General features: G+C 42.6%; 1 protein-coding gene across 1 annotated transcript in view; it reads left to right on the forward strand.

The window, feature by feature from the left end:
* Positions 1-17,810, forward strand: part of SPEF2 (sperm flagellar 2) — a 154,019-nt gene that overhangs the window by 80,482 nt on the left and 55,727 nt on the right. The window contains exons 21-27 of the mRNA XM_061608391.1: positions 240-376; positions 2,097-2,224; positions 2,322-2,460; positions 7,906-8,043; positions 10,381-10,541; positions 13,083-13,260; positions 15,136-15,388. Coding sequence (XP_061464375.1) covers positions 240-376; positions 2,097-2,224; positions 2,322-2,460; positions 7,906-8,043; positions 10,381-10,541; positions 13,083-13,260; positions 15,136-15,388 — 1,134 coding nt within the window. The remainder of the gene's footprint in view (positions 1-239; positions 377-2,096; positions 2,225-2,321; positions 2,461-7,905; positions 8,044-10,380; positions 10,542-13,082; positions 13,261-15,135; positions 15,389-17,810) is intronic.

Raw genomic sequence — 17,810 nt, forward strand, 5'->3', positions numbered from 1 at the left:
TGGTGAATCTCAGAGCTCTAGTAAAATGCACAAATTGGATCCCTCAAGTCTGAGGCCTGCCCTCACCTGATATACTCTTAGGACACCTTGACTGATAAATAATATACTGAAACAATGCTGCTGCCCATCATTCCACAACATTCAAAGGAATCACCTAATGTTTGTTAAGCACAGTAACCTGTTAACATATTCTTAGGTAAAATACTTTCCCAAGTGTTAATGATGCATTCATATTTAAGGCACTCCACGAGGAAAAGGACAAGGGAAGTCTGTGCCACCTTCACCTGAAGACATATTGCCTCCTGTTCCTGTAGAGCCACCTCCAATTAAACCAGGATCAGATGAATGGGTTTACATCGATGAACCACTTCCTCAAGTATGGCAGTCCAAAATAAGCATTGCATGTGGTCTTTCTTTCTTTCACCCTGAGATCTCTCTTTTGTTTGCTTTCCAATGTCTTTTGGAACATGAAACAGGAAAGATGTCTGCACATCTAGCCAACCAGTTTTTCAGATACAGGGCTATGTTTGCGTCTTGTGATGGGAGAGTCACGTGCACTGCAACCAGCCCAAAGGTCAACGCAACTCAAAAGATCTGCAGAGTTGTTGTTGACAGTGATGCTTTTACTGTTCCAAGGTCTCATTGCCTCAACAGTGATAAATGTTGACTGAAGCAGCAGGGCGGCAGGGACAGGGGGGCAGTTGTGTCTGCCAGAATTAGGCAGAATTCTTCAGCCACTGTTTGTGCAAATAGCATAAAAAGCTAAATGAAAGGGTGGAAGAGGACATCAGGAGTTATCTACATCCACAGGTCATTTTCAGTCTCTTTTCAGCAAATTACTAGAGTTACTGTGTGTAGAAGAAAAAAAAGCTGTATGGTCCAACACATGGATAGCCAACTTGGCGCCCTCCAAATGTGGCCTACAACTCCCTTCATCCCTGAGCATTGGCTGTGCTGGTGGGAGCTAGTGGAGTTTAACACCATCTGAAGGACATCACATTGTCTAACCCTGGTCCGACACAACCCTAGCTTCCCATGCAAGCAGGGCCAGTGTTGGGAGTCACCACTGTTAGGCATCTCCTTCATATGCAAAAAATAGAAAACTAGCAGGTCAGGAAGAAGACTTCTGCAGGGACTTTTTTTCTCCCTGCCTGCAGTCTGAAATAATCCCACCCAGATTAAAATCTCATACAGGTTTTGCCACCTCAGAAGTAAGACTAAGAGTAAGAACCCATTGAAGGCATTTTTGTGTCGTACCAATATACAAAAATCCAATGGCATTTGCCCCCCAACAGATGTGCATACATAAGCTCAAAGTAGACTGCTCCCCCGCATTAAGTGTTCCTGCACAAGCTTAACTGAAATGTAAGGAGTTGCAGGGGGAAAAAAACATTTTCTTCCTCTGGATCGTGCCCTGCGACTCAGATCTGTCTGTTTCCCACTCCTAGTGGTGGTTAAAATCTGCTGCCTGATGCAGCCATCTCGCCTTAACTCATGGTAGGACCACCTCTGCAAAGAGGCCCTCAGACTGAACAAGTCACAAGTGAGTAGAACAGACGGACCTTGATAGTGCAGCAAGATGGCATAGGTGAGGGTTAATTGGGTGCAAAAAAAGGTGAGGCAAGAAAATTAGTCTTAAAGTGAAGTTATGGTGGTTAAGGATTTAAGTTGGGAGGAAGAACTTGGAACATGTAAAGGAAGTTAAAATTTGTTGGTTCTTTTATTTACATTTGTATTCTACCTGATTTCCAAGGAGTTCAGGCCTGTATCCTCCACAGCAACCCTGTGAGATAGGTTACTGAAAGACAGAAACAGGCAAGCTTGGGGATTTGAACCCAGGGCTGCTCAGTCCACGTGTAACACTTTGCCTATGATATGACACTGGCTCTTGGGAAGAGGGAAGCTGTTTCAAGCATAGGGTCATCAATGACATGGCAGAAGGCACAGACATTGGACAGAGAGAAGGGAAGAAAGTGGAGTAGAATATGGTGCAGTGACTAATATATATATCTTCTTTATTGCTGCTTCCCCTCCAGCTTTTTAATTAGGCAGAAATTGGTAGATACATAAAATCCATGTCTTTTAAAACTTGACAGGAAGTGCCCGAATTTTTAGTTCCTTACTGGGAAACTGTGGAGAAAACTTATGTGAATAATATCAAAGCTACACTTCGATGTCTCAGAGCTGAACAGCATGTTATCATTTATTATCTATCAGACATTAGGTAAGTAGATGGGATTTTATGACTCAAGAACTCCTCGCACAGTTCCTGCCACCATCTTCCAGTTACTGAGCCTCTGGCTTCTTTTCACTGTGCACAGAAACCATTTCAAGGAATATTTGAAACGCCCAGACCACAAGCAGGAGTTTGTGACTCAGTGGCAAGCAGATTATAACTCGGTAGCTGATGACCTGTGGGATGATGATGAAACGAAAGAAGAGTTACACCAAAGAGTTACTGTAAGTGGCAACTAAGAGTGGTGGATCAGTTAGTGAGCTTTGTCAGTCTGGGTCTCTCCCTAAAGGAAATGGTGTGGAGGAAGAATACTTTTTAGGCTGTAATTCTCAAGCAACTAACACTTGAAGCCTTTTCTGTTTTATTGGATAAGGATGAATGGATCTGTCACTTTCAGTTTTGCTCAGTTTCTCATATAAATTTAATAATAAATAAATGTTTTTTCCAATCTTAATTTCAGTTCAACACATTTCTGCCTCAGCTCATGAGAACTTTTTTTTAAAAAAATGAGCATTTTAGTGTACATTTCCCCTAATGTACACATTTTTGTATGCAATTTTGCCTAATATACACATTTTGCAAGCAATTTCCCCTAATCTAATGCATCTAAATGTTATTTTCATTATATGCATTTTTATGCATCCATTTTTGTAGACTTTTTTTTGGCTGGAGAACTGCATTGAAAACTTTGGAGAAGTGTGAATTTCAAAGGATAGCTACATGTTGGTTCACATATTGTTTTGGGTACTAGGAAGAGTGCCCTGCAATAGAAGGAGCACTGCAATTTCCCAGTAGGAAGAAACAGAATCATTGAATCATAGAAGGGGCCTATAATGCCATCAAGTCCAACCCCTTGCTCAATGCAGGAATCCAAATCAAAGCATTCCCGACAGATGGCTGTCCAGCTGCCTCTTGAATGCCTCCAGTGTCGGAGAGCCCACTGCCACTCTAGGTAATTGGTTCCATTGTCACATGGCTCTAACAGTTAGGAAGTTTTTCCTGATGTTCAGTCGAAATCTGGCTTCCTGCAACTTGAGCCCATTATTCCATGTCCTGCACCCTGGGACGATTGAGGAGAGATCCCGGCCCTCCTCTATGTGACAACCTTTCATGTACTTGAAGAGTGCTATCATATCTCCCCTCAGTTTTCTCTTCTCCAGGCTAATCATGCCCAGTTCTTTCAGTCTCTCCTCATAGAACTTTGTTTCCAGTCCCCTGATCATCCTTGTTGCCCTCCTCTGAACCCGTTCCAGTTTGTCTGCATCCTTCTTGAAGTGCGGAGACCAGAACTGGATGCAGTATTCAAGATGAGGCCTAACCAGTGCTGAATAGAGGGGAACTAATACTTCATGTGATTTGGAAACTATACCTCTGTTAATGCAGCCTCAGAGCTTGGAAAAGTTACATTTTTGAACTACAACTCCCATCAGCCCAATCCAGTGGCCATGCTGGCTGGGGCTGATGGGAGTTGTACTTCAAAAATGTAACTTTTCCAACCTCTGTGCAGCCTAATATAGCATTTGCCTTTTTTGCAGCCACACTGCACTGTTGGCTCATATTCAGCTTGTGATCAACGACAATTCAAAGATCCTTCCCACATGTCGTATTGCTGAGCCAAGTATCCCCCATCTTATAACTGTGCATTTGGTTTCTTTTTCCTAAGTGTAGAACTTTGCATTTATCCCTGTTGAATTTCATTCTGTTGTTTTCAGCCCAATGCTCCAGCCTACCAAGGTCCCTTTGAATTTTGTTTCTATCTTCCATGGTATTAGCTATGCCCCCCAATTTTGTATCATCTGCAAATTTGATAAGCATGTTCTGTACCTCCTCATCCAAGTTGTTAATAAAAATGTTGAAGAGCACTGGGCCCAGGCCCTGTGGTACCCCACTTGTTACTTCTGCCCAGTTTGAGAAGGAACCGTTGATAAGCACTCTTTGAGTACGATTCTGGAGCCAACTGTGGATCCACCTAATAGTTATTCCATCCAGCCCACATTTAGCTAGCTTGCTAATCAGAATATCATGGGGCACTTTGTCAAAAGCTTTGCTGAAGTCGAGATATATTATGTCCACAGCATTCCCACAGTCTACAAGGGAGGTTACCCTGTCAAAAAATGAGATAAGATTAGTTTGGCAGGATTTGTTCTTCATAAACACATGAGGACTATCTCATGACCTTCGAAGGATCCATCTGGGTTGGAGAACCTGTGGCCCTCCAGATGTTGTTGGACTTCACGTCCCATCAGCCCCAGCCGGCATGGGCAATGGTCAGGGGTGATGTGAGTGGTAGTCCAACATCTGGAGGGCCACAGGTTTCCTACTCTTGACATCCACCATTTGCCCAAGAGCTACAAAGCCTGCATGCAAAGGCACAATAGTGCTTGTGACATAAGTGTAGGGGTCATTTTCGGTATAACTTTAGAAATTTTGCTTGGTCATGGCATTTGCTGACAAGATGATCCTAAATTCACAGTGCATTTTTGCCAGTTGCACAAGAGGCATGAGATCATCTTGTTAGGGTCTTAGTTTGTAATATCTAAGCACCGCAAGACTCTAACTTAAAATTAAGTAGTGAAAGAATAAAAACTAGAAACCAGCCTGCCAGATGACATACCCAGGGCTTATCTCTAAAAGCATATAGCTAATGTGGCTGCTGACCACAACACCTGTTTAAGTTACTGGGACGGGAAACGTATGGTATCCTCTTCTGTAGCAGCTCAGTGACTCAGGCAATAAAAGTAATGGAAAAGGGAGTGACCTAAAAGGAAGAAAACCTGAAACTTGGTTTGATTGAGGAGAATAATCTTTCATATTGTGGTGGATAGCACCTGTTTTTCTAAAAATGCTTTTTCTCAGCCCATCATCATAAACCACTGAGATGAAAGCAATCAAGATAAAAGCCACATCCATCGATATCTGAATGGGAAAATGAATTCTACAAATGTGCAGTGATATCCAAACCTACAGGCTACATTTTTATAAAAGAAGGGAGATAAAAATATGATACTCTTATTCCAAACTGGTCTGCCTTTTATTATTTACTGGGAAAGTAAAGCACACCTTATGTCTGGATTTAAGATGCGTTTTCAATGTATTGTAACAGATTGTTATAATAATATCACTAGTTAAGGAAATGCTTGTTTCAAAACTCTCCTATCCTCTGTCTTTTTTAGTTTTAAAAATCTTATAATAAGTTGTATTAAATAAAGGCAATAAGTCATGTGAGAGAATTTATTCATCCAACTTCTGAAGCTTAAAATAGGGAAGGCCAACTGATGGGGCTGTCTGGCAGCTGAATCAGCCATTGGTATTCTTACCCAATTTTAAGGCTCGTCTGCTTGTTAGGAAAAGGGAGGAAAGTTTTCAAGTTGTAAAAAAATTGTTGTAAATTTCATGTTGTAAATGTATTGGAATTGCTTTTTAAGATGCTTTTAAAGCTGTCCTTTTTAAACGTTTTTAAGATGTTTTGTTTTAAGATGTTTTTAAAGATGTTTTGTTTTAAGATGTTTTAATGTATTTTGTTTTTAAGATGTTTTAGAGTGCTTTTAGTGTTCTTGTTTGCTGCCCTAGGCTCTTTCTGGGATGAAGGGCGGGATATAAATTTAATAAATAAACAAGCAAACAGATAAATAAAAGGCATTGTGTACAAACTGCTCCAGATAAGATGAAGCAGATGTGCTGCATAACTATTAAACCCTTCCTGCTTGACAGCTCCAACTTTATATCCATCATGAGTGTCCTTGAAAAAGATGCTTCCAGTGCCCCTGGCCACCCTCTGTAGAATAGGGTGGCCCAAAGAATATAGAAGCTGCCCATCACTTCTGTAAGAAGTGGTGAACCAGTGGGCATCCAGATGTTGCTGAACGAGAACTCCCATCATCCGTGGCCATGTTGGCTGAGGTTGGTGGGAGTTGGAGTCCCAACAACATCTGGCAGGCTGCAGGTTTTCGATCTCTGCTCTAAAGGAACCAGTAATCATTTATCATAGGTCTAATGCACAATAAATTATGTGCTTCATAGGTGGGTTGTTGTATTTTCCCCACCATATGTTGACTTCCTGCAGTCATCCTCTGGAACTGTGTGGAATGCAGACTTATGAACGAAGTTCACAATTTATTCAGCTGCATTACCATAAGGAACCTGGACTTGGTGGTGGCAAAACCACAGGTTTGACTCAAGTTTGACACCATGTAAAATATAGGTGATGGCAGCAAAAGCAAAAAAAAAAAGTTGCCAACTCATATTATCCTGGCAGGAAGAGCAACATTTCTCTCCTGACTAGGAGTATAGCCCTGAAGCAAATGGAGCTACTGGGTGAGTCAGAACCAGTAGGGACTATAGATGTTCAAATGGTTTGCTGCAAGTAGGGCAGGGGCAGCCAGTGTGATACCTTCCAGATACTTTTGATTCCACTGCCCAATCCAGCATGGCCAGTGGTCAGGGATGATGGGATTTGCAGTCCATCAACATCGGGAAGGCACCATGTTGGCTAACCCTAATGTAGGACCTAATTTAGAGGCTGATGTGTGTACTGTACCTAAATACCAGAAACACACTTATTTATTTATTTATTATTTTATTTTATTTATACACCCCCTTCCTCCCAGCAGGAGCTCAGGGCAGCCAACAGAAATGCTAAAAACACTTTAAAAATCATAAAAACAGACCTTAAAATACACTAAAACAAAGGTAAAAACATTTTTAAAAAGCTTTAAAAACATCAAACAGCTTTAAAAACATATTATTTAAAAAAAACACATATTAACAAGCAATTCTAACACAGACACAGACCCTGGGATAGGTCTCAACTTAAAAGGCTTGTTGAAAGAGGAAATCTTCAAAAGGCGCCAAAAAGATAGCAGAGATGGCGCCTGCCTAATATTCAAAGGGAGGGAATTCCACAGGGTAGGTGCCGCCACACTAAAGGTCCATTTCCTATATTGTGCAGAATGAACCTCCTGATAAGATGGTATCTGCAGTAGGCCCTCATCTGCAGAGTGCAGTGATCGACTGGGTATATAAAGGGTAAGATGGTCTTTCAGGTATCCTGGTCCCAAGATGTATAGGGCTTTGTACACCCAAACTGGAACCTTGAACTTGGCCCGGTAGCAAATGGGCAGCCAGTGCAATTCTTTCAGCAGCGGGGTGACATGTTGGCGATACCCTGCCCCAGTGAGCAGTCTCGCTGCCGCATTTTGCACCAGCTGCAACTTCCGGACCAACCTCAAGGGCAGCCCCACGTAGAGCGCATTACAGTAATCCAACCTGGAGGTTACCAGTGTGTGGACAACAGTGGTCAGGCTATCCTGGTCCAGAAACGGCTGCAGCTATCTTACCAGCTGAAGCTGGTAAAAGGCACTCCTAGCCACAGAGGTCACCTGGGCCTCTAACGACAAAGATGGATCCAGGAGCACCCCCAGACTATGGACCTGCTCTTTCAGAGGGAGTACGACCTCATCCAAAGCAGACAACTGACCAATTATCTGAACTTGGGAACCACCAACCCACAGTGCCTCTGTCTTGCTAGGATTCAGACTCAGTTTATTGGCCCTCATCCAACCCACCACCGAGTCCAGGCAGCAGTCCAGGGCAAATTGTCATTTGTATTTCAGTTGTGTTGCACTGAGACATTTTTTATGTTTTGATGCCTTTTGTTTTTCATCTTTTAGGACCTAAGGGATCGTCTGTGGGATATCTGTGAAAATAGGCGGGATGAAGCGGAGCAAGAGCGAAGCGAAATCATGAATGATGGCTGGTTGCCGGACCATATGGGGCTTCTGATGAACCACATCTTTTCACTTATGCAGGTCTAGCAATATTATGTTTTGGTTTTTTTAATGAAACTGGTGGCCCAAATGGTTGGGCTGATCTTTGCATTAATGAGTGTATTGAACCCTTCACTTGAAGCTACAACCTAACTGGGCAATTAGCAAAGCATTTTTTGGCTTATATAGCTACAGTGGCATTCTCTGCAGTGCAATCTGGCAAGCTTTGTTCTACTATGCTGCTCATTGCTTGCATTCTCAGTATGCTGCTGGGTCCCGCTCCAAATGTAGTTCCCTGCATCAGTATTCATGCAGCTTGAGAACTCGTTTAATTAACTAACAGAATTTGTATACCACTTAATTGTAAGTAAAGCCTCTAAGCAGTTTACAAGAAGTAAGTTGGGAGATGAGCATTCAGATCTTCATTGCAATGTGGATTGAAATGCACCTCACAGTTTGCACTATGTAAAGCAAGGCCATATTGGTTGCCAGTTCACAGCACTTGGCATGGCTCTTCCTCATTTTGCTTCTGTCTTCCTTTGCTCTTCCCTTGTCCACGCAGTTTTGTCTAGCCTTGCTTTAATCCCAGGACCTAGCCTCTCTGACTTGGCAGAACCCACATTTGACACTGAGATAAAGCCCATCAGGCCCTAAACCTTTAACCTAGTGGGATTTTTTTCTGCACAATTGGATTGCAATACTGTGGTGGTTCGTTTGGGGTTTCTTCCCCCGTTTTGAGACTGTGGTTTTGTGAATTTTCCCATGAATACACAGCAGCGTTTTTGTTTTTCAGTTATATATTTAGAGGCTTCTGTTTCTAATAATAAATCAAAAGTATGACAGGTGCATAATGTTTCTTGTCTGTATTCTAAGGCTATAGATGTGCTGAACTTGGCAAAATACACCTGACACAACTGTTCATTCAGCATTTAAGCATGTTTATAGATTGAATTAAGGACTTTGCATATCTATGACATAGGGCCAAACCAGACCTTACAGGACCATTGTTCACCTGCCATCCCCATTCATGTATGAAGTAGGTGGGTCCTACTTTACAGGGTGGTGAATGCTCTCCCTGTGCTTTATCTCATTGGCTCCAAGTTCTTCTCCACTTCCAGCTGAGATACCAGAAATAAGCAAAGGGAAGGGGAGAAAGTGTAGCAATAGGGGAGGTAAAGCGCAGGAGGAGGAAGGGTTTAGCACCTGTGCTCTGCTCTGCTTTTACAGGAAGATCAAGCTCCCACCTTACACATGAATGGACCAGCATCACATTTATATGTGGGAAGAGCCGTAGGTCAGTGGTAGAGCATCTGCTTTGCAAGTGGAACGTCCCAGGTTGATTCCCAAGAATTTCCAGTCAGGGCTGGGAATGTCCCAGTTTGGAACCTTGGAGAGCCACTGCCAGTCAGTGTAGACAATACTGAGCTAGATGCACCAATGGTTTGTCTCAGTATAAGGCAGCTTCTTATGTTCCTGTATGTGAATGGGCCAGCACAGCATTTAGTTTGGCCCTCTTTTTTCCAAATAGAAGAGTGATTTCTAGGGCCATTGCAGATATCCCTTGCTGCATGTTCCTTAAACTTAGGTAATGGATTGGGAGTAGACCATGGTATTGCACATACTCTCCCATTTCACACCCAGATTCCCTTTCCCACACTGTTCTAAGTTTTCACCATAGTTTGTCATTATGTTTTGCATCAACGTTAAGCTTGATTAACACAAACTAGCCATTCATTCCTCACCAGGTTTTAAAGGTAATGGAAGTGGGTTTAGTAGTAAACCCTGGTTAGCAGTAACCATGGTTAATATCAGTGCACAACAAACCATGCTTAAGGTTGATAGCGAGAGGGTGGGAGAATTAACATATGAAATGGCAAGCAAGGGCATGGGGGAAGGGAAAGGACTGTACAGTCCCATAGCAGATCCTTGAACCATGTTTTCCAAAAGATGCTCAAGTTTCTGGGGGAAGGAATGCAACAATTATGAGGCAGCTACAACAGAATAGCTCTTATATGGGTAAGATATCAGAGGGCACTCTTGTTAAAGAGCATATTGGGACTTTTTGGCTAAAGCTAGAGTAGAAGCAGTAGCCCCATATCTCCTCCTCATCTTTTCCCAATAACAGCCAGTAGTGAAGAACACATGACGGAATATCATTGTATCACATCACACTTTTTAGTTCTGGACACTCCAGGTGAGAAATAGGGTGGAGATAAGCAATTTGGGTCCTAAAATTATTTAACTATTCAGGCCATTCTGTGAATCTATTTTTTCTTTTATCTGTACAGCATTTTGATGTTTTAGGAATTGCTTTGTGAATTACACAGTGGCAGAAAAGACTTGATTTTTTTGTTTTTGTTTTCTTTGTCTATAATGAAGAATGAAGTGGACCGTTTCCAGGACACCAAGAGACTTTTGCATGACTATTATAGAGGAATGGAAGGCAAAATCCCAACTGAGACCATCACCGAGTTTACCAGAATACCCTTGATAGATCTAATTGACCGAGAACAATCCATGGAAGAGGGCAAGACTAGAATGTACTACTAAAATTGTGGTGTTGCGATGATGACTGAATGGTGTGAGTGAGGGAGGGAGGGAATGATTAGGACATAGAGTAGTTTATGTGCATGAATGGGGAGGTGTCATTGTTCAGTAGTCAAACACATACCCTTGCATTCAGAAAGTCAGGTAAACCCCTGGCATTTCCAATTTTAAAAAGGGATCTCATATAGCAGGTGGTGGGAAAGACCTCTCTGCCTGAGACCCTGGAGAGCTACTTTTGCTAGTCAGAGTAGGCAATACTGGGTTAGATGTACTAATGGTCTGACCTTTGTAAGGCAGCTGCCTATGTTCCTATAGTGCACATGTGAGAAGAATTAAAGGTGACAGCTTTAGGTATTAAGGTTGTAGCAAAATACATATACATTCACAAAATCTTTCAAATGTTTCTGTAACGGGCAACAATATATTTCATATAACTGGGAATTCACAGGAATTCACAATGTGGGGAGAGGGCAGAGGCATTCATCCTATACTTACCCCCTCTATCTGTTGTGAATATATGCATGCCACGCACTCATGTGTACAACATACGTAGATGTGTGCACACATGCATTAACACACAGATTACATACGCTTTGCTCCCTAACCACTAGGGACCCGGATTAGATCACCAAATTAAGGCATGTAGTTGAGCACCAAAAGTATATACTTCCTCTGAGCCCAGATCTCTGCTCTAGAGAGACAAGGTGTAGCGCTGTCATGCTGCCCTCTGCTGCTAGAGGTATTCCTCAGTGGCATGAAGGACGCTTACATGTGGAAGCCTGCCCGCGGCAGTTTTGATAAGAAGGGAGTGTCATTTCAACCCTTCCATTTTCTACAGGATTAGAGGGTTTCTACTGCCAGCAGCAACTCTCTCCTTCTCTAGACAAATGTTCTGTTTTCATTAAGTTTGGTGTATTTTATCTTGTACTTCTTATTATCTGTTCAGAAAGCCAGGTTTTTTCATTAATGATTCTAACATTCCAAATATCAAAACTGGTCATTAGCATATTAGGGTGCTGGGGTATTTTTGAGCCCTGGAAGTAACACGATGCCTCAGCTAGAACCAGTTTGCTCTCAGGATCTCCCCCTTGTTGCAGCACTAAGGCACTAAGGCTGGATGGGATGTTGGAGATGCATGAAGGCATCTACCAATGCCTTTTTTTTTTCCTGGTGGGGGGATAAGAGAATCCATGGGGGAGAGGAAGTTTGGATTGGGGCCATGATGTGTTAGGGAGAAGAGGTTTAGCAGTTTTCCCTAACACCACAACCCCAGTACAAACCACTCTTCTTATCGCTGGAATTACTATTAGTCACTATGGAGAAAACATACAGGGACTCGGTTTGCTTGTATGTTGCAGGAGGGTGAGGGTGATATGGATTGAGACCGTGGTGTTGAGGAGAGAGGGTTAAACCACGCTATGGTCTTCATCCAAAGCACCCTTCATGACTGCTTTTATCAACACACACAAAAAAGACACTTGGACATGCTTGCATTTGTAGATCTCCCAACATTGTGTTTAGTTTGGCCTAAGCAGCCCTCTTTTCTCTGGAGAGTTTCTTATTGGCCCCATTCACATGCAACACCAAATCATGGTTTAATGCCACATGGGCAAACTTGAATGAGCCTGATCAAAGCAGCAGCCTCATGCGCTCCCCCTCTCCATCTCTTCCTGCATGGCTGGGAGGAGGACTTTGGCAATGTGTAGTTTCACTTTTACGTTATCCAGAATTGAGGTTTCAAGTTGGCCTGTTATGAAACCTGTTAGAGAGTCTTTTAAACCAAGGTCCCTGGTTTAAACCTAACACTGAGTCTGAATCCTGTAAAAGTGAAACCGCAAACTCTGCTGAAGTCTTCCTAGCCACATGGGAGGGAAGAACAGAGCATATGAGCCCAGCTTTTTGTTCATGCTTGTTCAGGCTCGTCCACAAACATTGCACACAGCCTTTGAGCTGCTGTTATTTTTAAAATTTGAGTCTTACCCCTTTATTGCCCTTAAATTAGTTCATAACAGGCTCCAGAAACTTGGTTTTACAAGTGCCAGAAGGAAATAAGGGGGCAGGTGGGATGTTTAACATGAACTATACTTTGGTAAGTATGCGTCCTGATCTCCCTATTCATCCACTATGGGGGAAACAAAAGAACTGGATAGATAATTTTGTAGGGACTTCACCCATGTATGTTTTATGTGTCTTGGGCTGCATACACACCATACATTTAAAGAACATTTCTGCCTCTCACCCAAGAATCCTAGGAACTATAGTTTACTCCTTAACAAACTATAGTTCTCAGGATTTTTTGGAGGGGTATACTAAATGTCCTACACACAGTGGAAGTACATTAAAACTTGGGCTTGTTCCCATGCACCCCTTCAAGTGCACAAAACCTAAACAAAAGGCATGAATGTGAAATCAGCTGTTATTTTATAATTTGGTATATTTATAATGTATAGAAACATTGTCTTATGTAGTAAAAATGCAAATATAAGATTTGAGAAATGTAAAAGTGAGACTGTTGCTTAACTCTCTCTTTTAAGAATTCCTCTGACTGCTCACAGATCTCCTTCTCCAGAAGGGACAAAGGATAAGAGCAAAACATTTCCAGTCAAGGTCAAGGATGATCTGTTTTCTGAAAGTATAATATTTAATTTTGGCCCAGAAGAGAAAATGATCACTGAGACCTATCACAATATTGTAACAGCAATATCTAACATGGTAAGAAAAGCCATATGTATCAAAAGAGTTCAGATAGAGATCTGGATACTGCCATTATGGTGACTCCAGGGCAAGATTACTGCAGTGTTCTCTGTTGTAGGATGCCTTTGAAGATAGAAATTCTGATTTGTGTAAATCTGACAGGCTCAAATTGATCTTCTAATCTATGATGTATATGTCATAGTACTCTTCATATACTCCCTTTAATATATAAAAAATGCATCTATAAAGAGCAGGGGTTCCCAACCTGTGGTCTGTTGACCTCTGGTGGTCCACAAGCTTCATTCAGGTGGTGTGCGCTATGTAGGGTTGCCAAGCTCAGGGCCTGAGACTGATCCTGTATCTTTAGGAGAAGAGAAAGTCAGCCAAGTGCAGGTGTTCTTGCAACTCTGTAGTGGGAAAAACCACAAGGTGGAATTCTCCCTTCCCCCTGCACAACTTTTAAAGATACAGAAGACCTCTTGGAGGCCGGGCCTGGCAACCAAGAGGTCTTCTGTATCTTTAAAAGTTGTGCAGGGAAAAGGGAGAATTCCACCTTGTGGTTTTTCCCATTACAGAGTTGCAAGAACACCTGCACTTGGCTGACTTCCTCTTCTCCTAAAGATACAGGATCAGTCTCAGGCCCTAAACCTGGCAACCCTAGTGCTATGTCTGTAAATATGCAGCATCTCGCATAGCACATTACAATTGCTACAACAGGCAGAAAAATAATCAAGTGGTCTGCCAAAACCCTCAGCATTTTTCAAGTGGTCCACAGGGAAAAAAAGTTTGGGAACCATTGATATACAAAGCATGGGGATAAGGAAATTCATTGAAATTTGATTGATTAATTACTTCATGATGAACCAGTTTGAAAGTCAGATTTTTTATTAGTGAGCATCTCTAGTTTATATCAGTTGCTTTTTCCTGCTAAATCTACTGTGGTGTGTTTGTTGTTGTTGTTGACATCTATAAAACATATTTGACTTGGTTCCAGAGATCTCCTGAATGGAATTTTGCTGATGGGATATGGCCACTGACAGAAGGGGCAGGGGAGGCAATTTTCACTTATTCCCCCTGAAGCCCCATCTGCACCTTAGAAAATCTGCTCCAAAGGGTTGGTGGAACCTTCAAAACAATGCAGGAAATGGGGGGGGGAGGAGAATCAGTAAAAACCTTTCTCCCCTTCCCATCAGTGGGAGCTTGCACTGGATTGAAGAGCCAGCCTTCTATGAATTGAAAGATCCTTCCATTCATGGAAGGACAAGTCTGGAGCCATGCCTTTATGTTTTTCTGTCTCTCTTCTCAAGATCGGGGATAAGGGAACTTGTGGCCCTCCAGATGTTGTTGGACTCCAAACTCCCATCAGCCCCAGACAGCATGGCCAGTGGATGATGGGAGTTGGAGTCCAACAATGTTTGGCCTTGGATTCCCCATCCATAATCTAGATAGCATATGTTTGTGACAAGTGATCTTATATATGCACTATGGGTCAGATTCAGAGAGTCCCTTACATGAGCAGAAGGTTCAAGGAAGACTCTCCTGTTTCTACCCATTCCTTCTGTAGTTGAAACCCCTACTTCCACACTGCATTCGGTGCCTTTCCAGAAGGTTGTAAGAACAGAAGACAAATGTGGGAACAGTTCTGTTGGGTTGGACCAAAGGTCAATCCAGTCCAACATTCTGCTATTCCCACCAACTACTAGGAGCAACTTGGGGACAGGAAAAAGAAGGTCTAAAAGCCCCATTGCACCATCAGAGTTCCTCTGGATCGCAACCTATAGAGAAATAAGTGTTGTGCTTTGTAAAATGTCAATTATTGACAATTGTGAAATGATGACAGCTTTGTTTGAAATGCTCCTGTTTTTAATTAGAAGTGACCGTTTATAATTACAGGTTACTACTGAAATACAGTCAAAAGAGGCAGAGGAAGAAAAAGAGCGGCTGCTGCAAGAAATGAAAGAAAAAGAGCGCCTGAAATCTTCACAAGCAGTTGCTGGCAAAGGAGGCAAAGAAGGGAAAGGGAAAGGCGGGAAAGGAGGAAAGGAGGCAAAAGGCGGGAAGGAAGGCAAAGGCGGGAAGGAAGGCAAAGGCGGAAAAGAGGCCAAAGGAAAGGAAGGCAAAGAGGGCAAAAAGGGAAAAAAGAAAGGTAAAGGAAGTGCATTTTTTTAATTAAAAAAGGGAGGGGGATTCTGGATTAATGCAGTTGCTTCTGATCAATTAAAAAAACAGAACTTAAGAACCTAGGACTCATCCACATGACGATTTAGTGTGTGGCTGGTGCTACTTGCATCCCCTTGTAACTCGCATGGTTTGCATGCCGTTGCGGGCAAGAAGAAGCTATCATGCAGTTTTCCCCTTTACATCCGTATTAACCCAATCCGCTGATAATGCAAAAAGGGAAGGGAAAACCGTCTGAGCTGCACTGCACTCTTCTGTGTAGGCACTTTACTTCAATGTTTTTTGAGTGGGCATGTGAATCGTCACTTTCAGCTGTTTCCCTTCCTCCACCCACTGTTCCATGAATTCCATTTAGTTTCCGGCGGCTTAAACATTGACTTCTGACTGACTGCTCTGTCCCCCCCCCATAGGAGTTTGCTGCAGCCCTCTTTTCTTTCCCCCCTTTCTCCCCCAGTAAACTTTCTTCACTCCTTTTCAACAGGGATGGGTTCCTTTTCCACAGTATTTAATCAGAAGCCCCATTGTATTTCATCATCTCTGCAGAATGGTCAATGTAACCCCCCCAAAACATCATTTTATCCCCCAATTACCAGCGATGTGATAGGAGGCACAGTCACACACACACACACACACACACACACACCCTGTCTCCGACTCACATATACAAATTTAATTACATAGCTAATTTTTTAAAAAAGGAAGGTTTTCACTAGGAATACGTCAGGAAAGGAAAGTGACAGACAGAAAGAAGGAGCGGGGAATGATAATCGGAGAAGGGGGGGTCTAATAATTCACATTGTTTCTTGTCAATTGCATGCCAAGGCACTCTCCCAGCTTCAGCCTTGAAACCTGAGCAGTCATGGGGATTGCAAATTGTTTTATCAAGGTAAGGGGGGAAATTTACTCTAAAAGAAGGGACCATGGAGAAAGGGAGGGCAGATGACCCCACTTCTTTTCAACTGCCAAACTTTCGGAAGCGGTTGGGGGCAGGAGGTAGTGGAAATACCGCACAGGTGAAGAATTTTTGTATATGCCCAGTAACTGAGCAACTGGAGGGAGTAAACATGTAAAATTAGAGGGCACACTAATCCTTCCCAGAGGAATGCCTGAATGGAAAACAGCATATTGGAAGCTACCACTGAGAAAGAAGTGTGGACCTTGAAAACCTATTACAATTGTAAAAGCAGTGTCTTTAGTATGTAGTTAGGCTCCCGTGTGGATAAGCCCCTAATTGCTGCAATCATACTATGTCTGGCTGGACCTGTGGCAGCATGCACAGCACAGGATCTGCAGAAAAGAGGTGGAGGGTTAATATACACCCCTCCATCATGGAGCCCCTCCACATCTTGCTGTCCCTTTGCAGGTGAGGGCTGGAGAACCTGTGGCTGTCCATTGTGTTTGCTGGACTACAATTCCCATAACCAGTGACCATTTGCCATGCTGACTGGGGCAGATGGGAGTTGGAGTCCAGCAACTTCTAAGCAGAAGCCCAGTGGTCAGTTTCAGGGATGGGTGCCATTTCCATCATGACCACTGCTTGCAGATCTGGAGAGGCAACACCACCACAAGGGAGTTGATGTCTCTCCACCCACCCAGTGCTACCAACAGCCACTGCTCCTGAGAGTTCTAAGGCCTGGGAGCCGTTGATCCCATCTGCCCAGTACAGCAGGAGCACCGGGTAGGCTGGAAGAGGACTCTGAAAAAACATCTGCATCTCAGTACCTTTCTTTGCTGCCACCCCCTTCAAGAGAAGGAGAGCCAAGAGCCACAGCCACTGGATAGTAGACTTGGTTTGTTTGATACCATCAACAGCACCTGATATTCTGAAGGCAGACAGCTTTAAAAGTAAGGCAATGTCACCTTCCTGTAAATCTGATTTTTTTAAAAAAAATTGAAGCACTTTGATAACCATTATGGTTGAAATGTGGCATACCATTGTGAAATAAATAAATAAGCCTTGCCCTCAGAATATCCAAATCACTCAGATGATTCTGGGAACACAAATTGATTTCTGAAGATTTTCCCCAAGTTTATATATCTCCTCCCCATTTGCAGTCCGTCTGACCTGTTGTTCCCCTTTGGCAAGTGCTCTGATCTACTCCCTAGTATAACCACAATTCTGCTGCCCTAACTGTTTGGCATACACGCCTCTTATTTCTATGGATATTTTTGTCTTGCTGAAAAATGGCCTTACATCACATTTAAGATGTGTTTAAAGATTTTTTTAAAGGTTGTTTTATCTTATTTTTTAAAAAATAAATATGTTTTGTTTTTGAGATGTTTTAAGATGTTTTTAGTGTTTGTTCTTTGTTTCCTGCCCTGGGCTCCTTCTGGGAGGAAGGGCGGGATTAAAGTTTTATTATTATTAATAATAATAATTAATAATTAAT

The sequence above is a fragment of the Rhineura floridana genome, chromosome 1, assembly GCF_030035675.1.
Source record: "Rhineura floridana isolate rRhiFlo1 chromosome 1, rRhiFlo1.hap2, whole genome shotgun sequence".
NCBI lineage: Eukaryota > Metazoa > Chordata > Lepidosauria > Squamata > Rhineuridae > Rhineura > Rhineura floridana.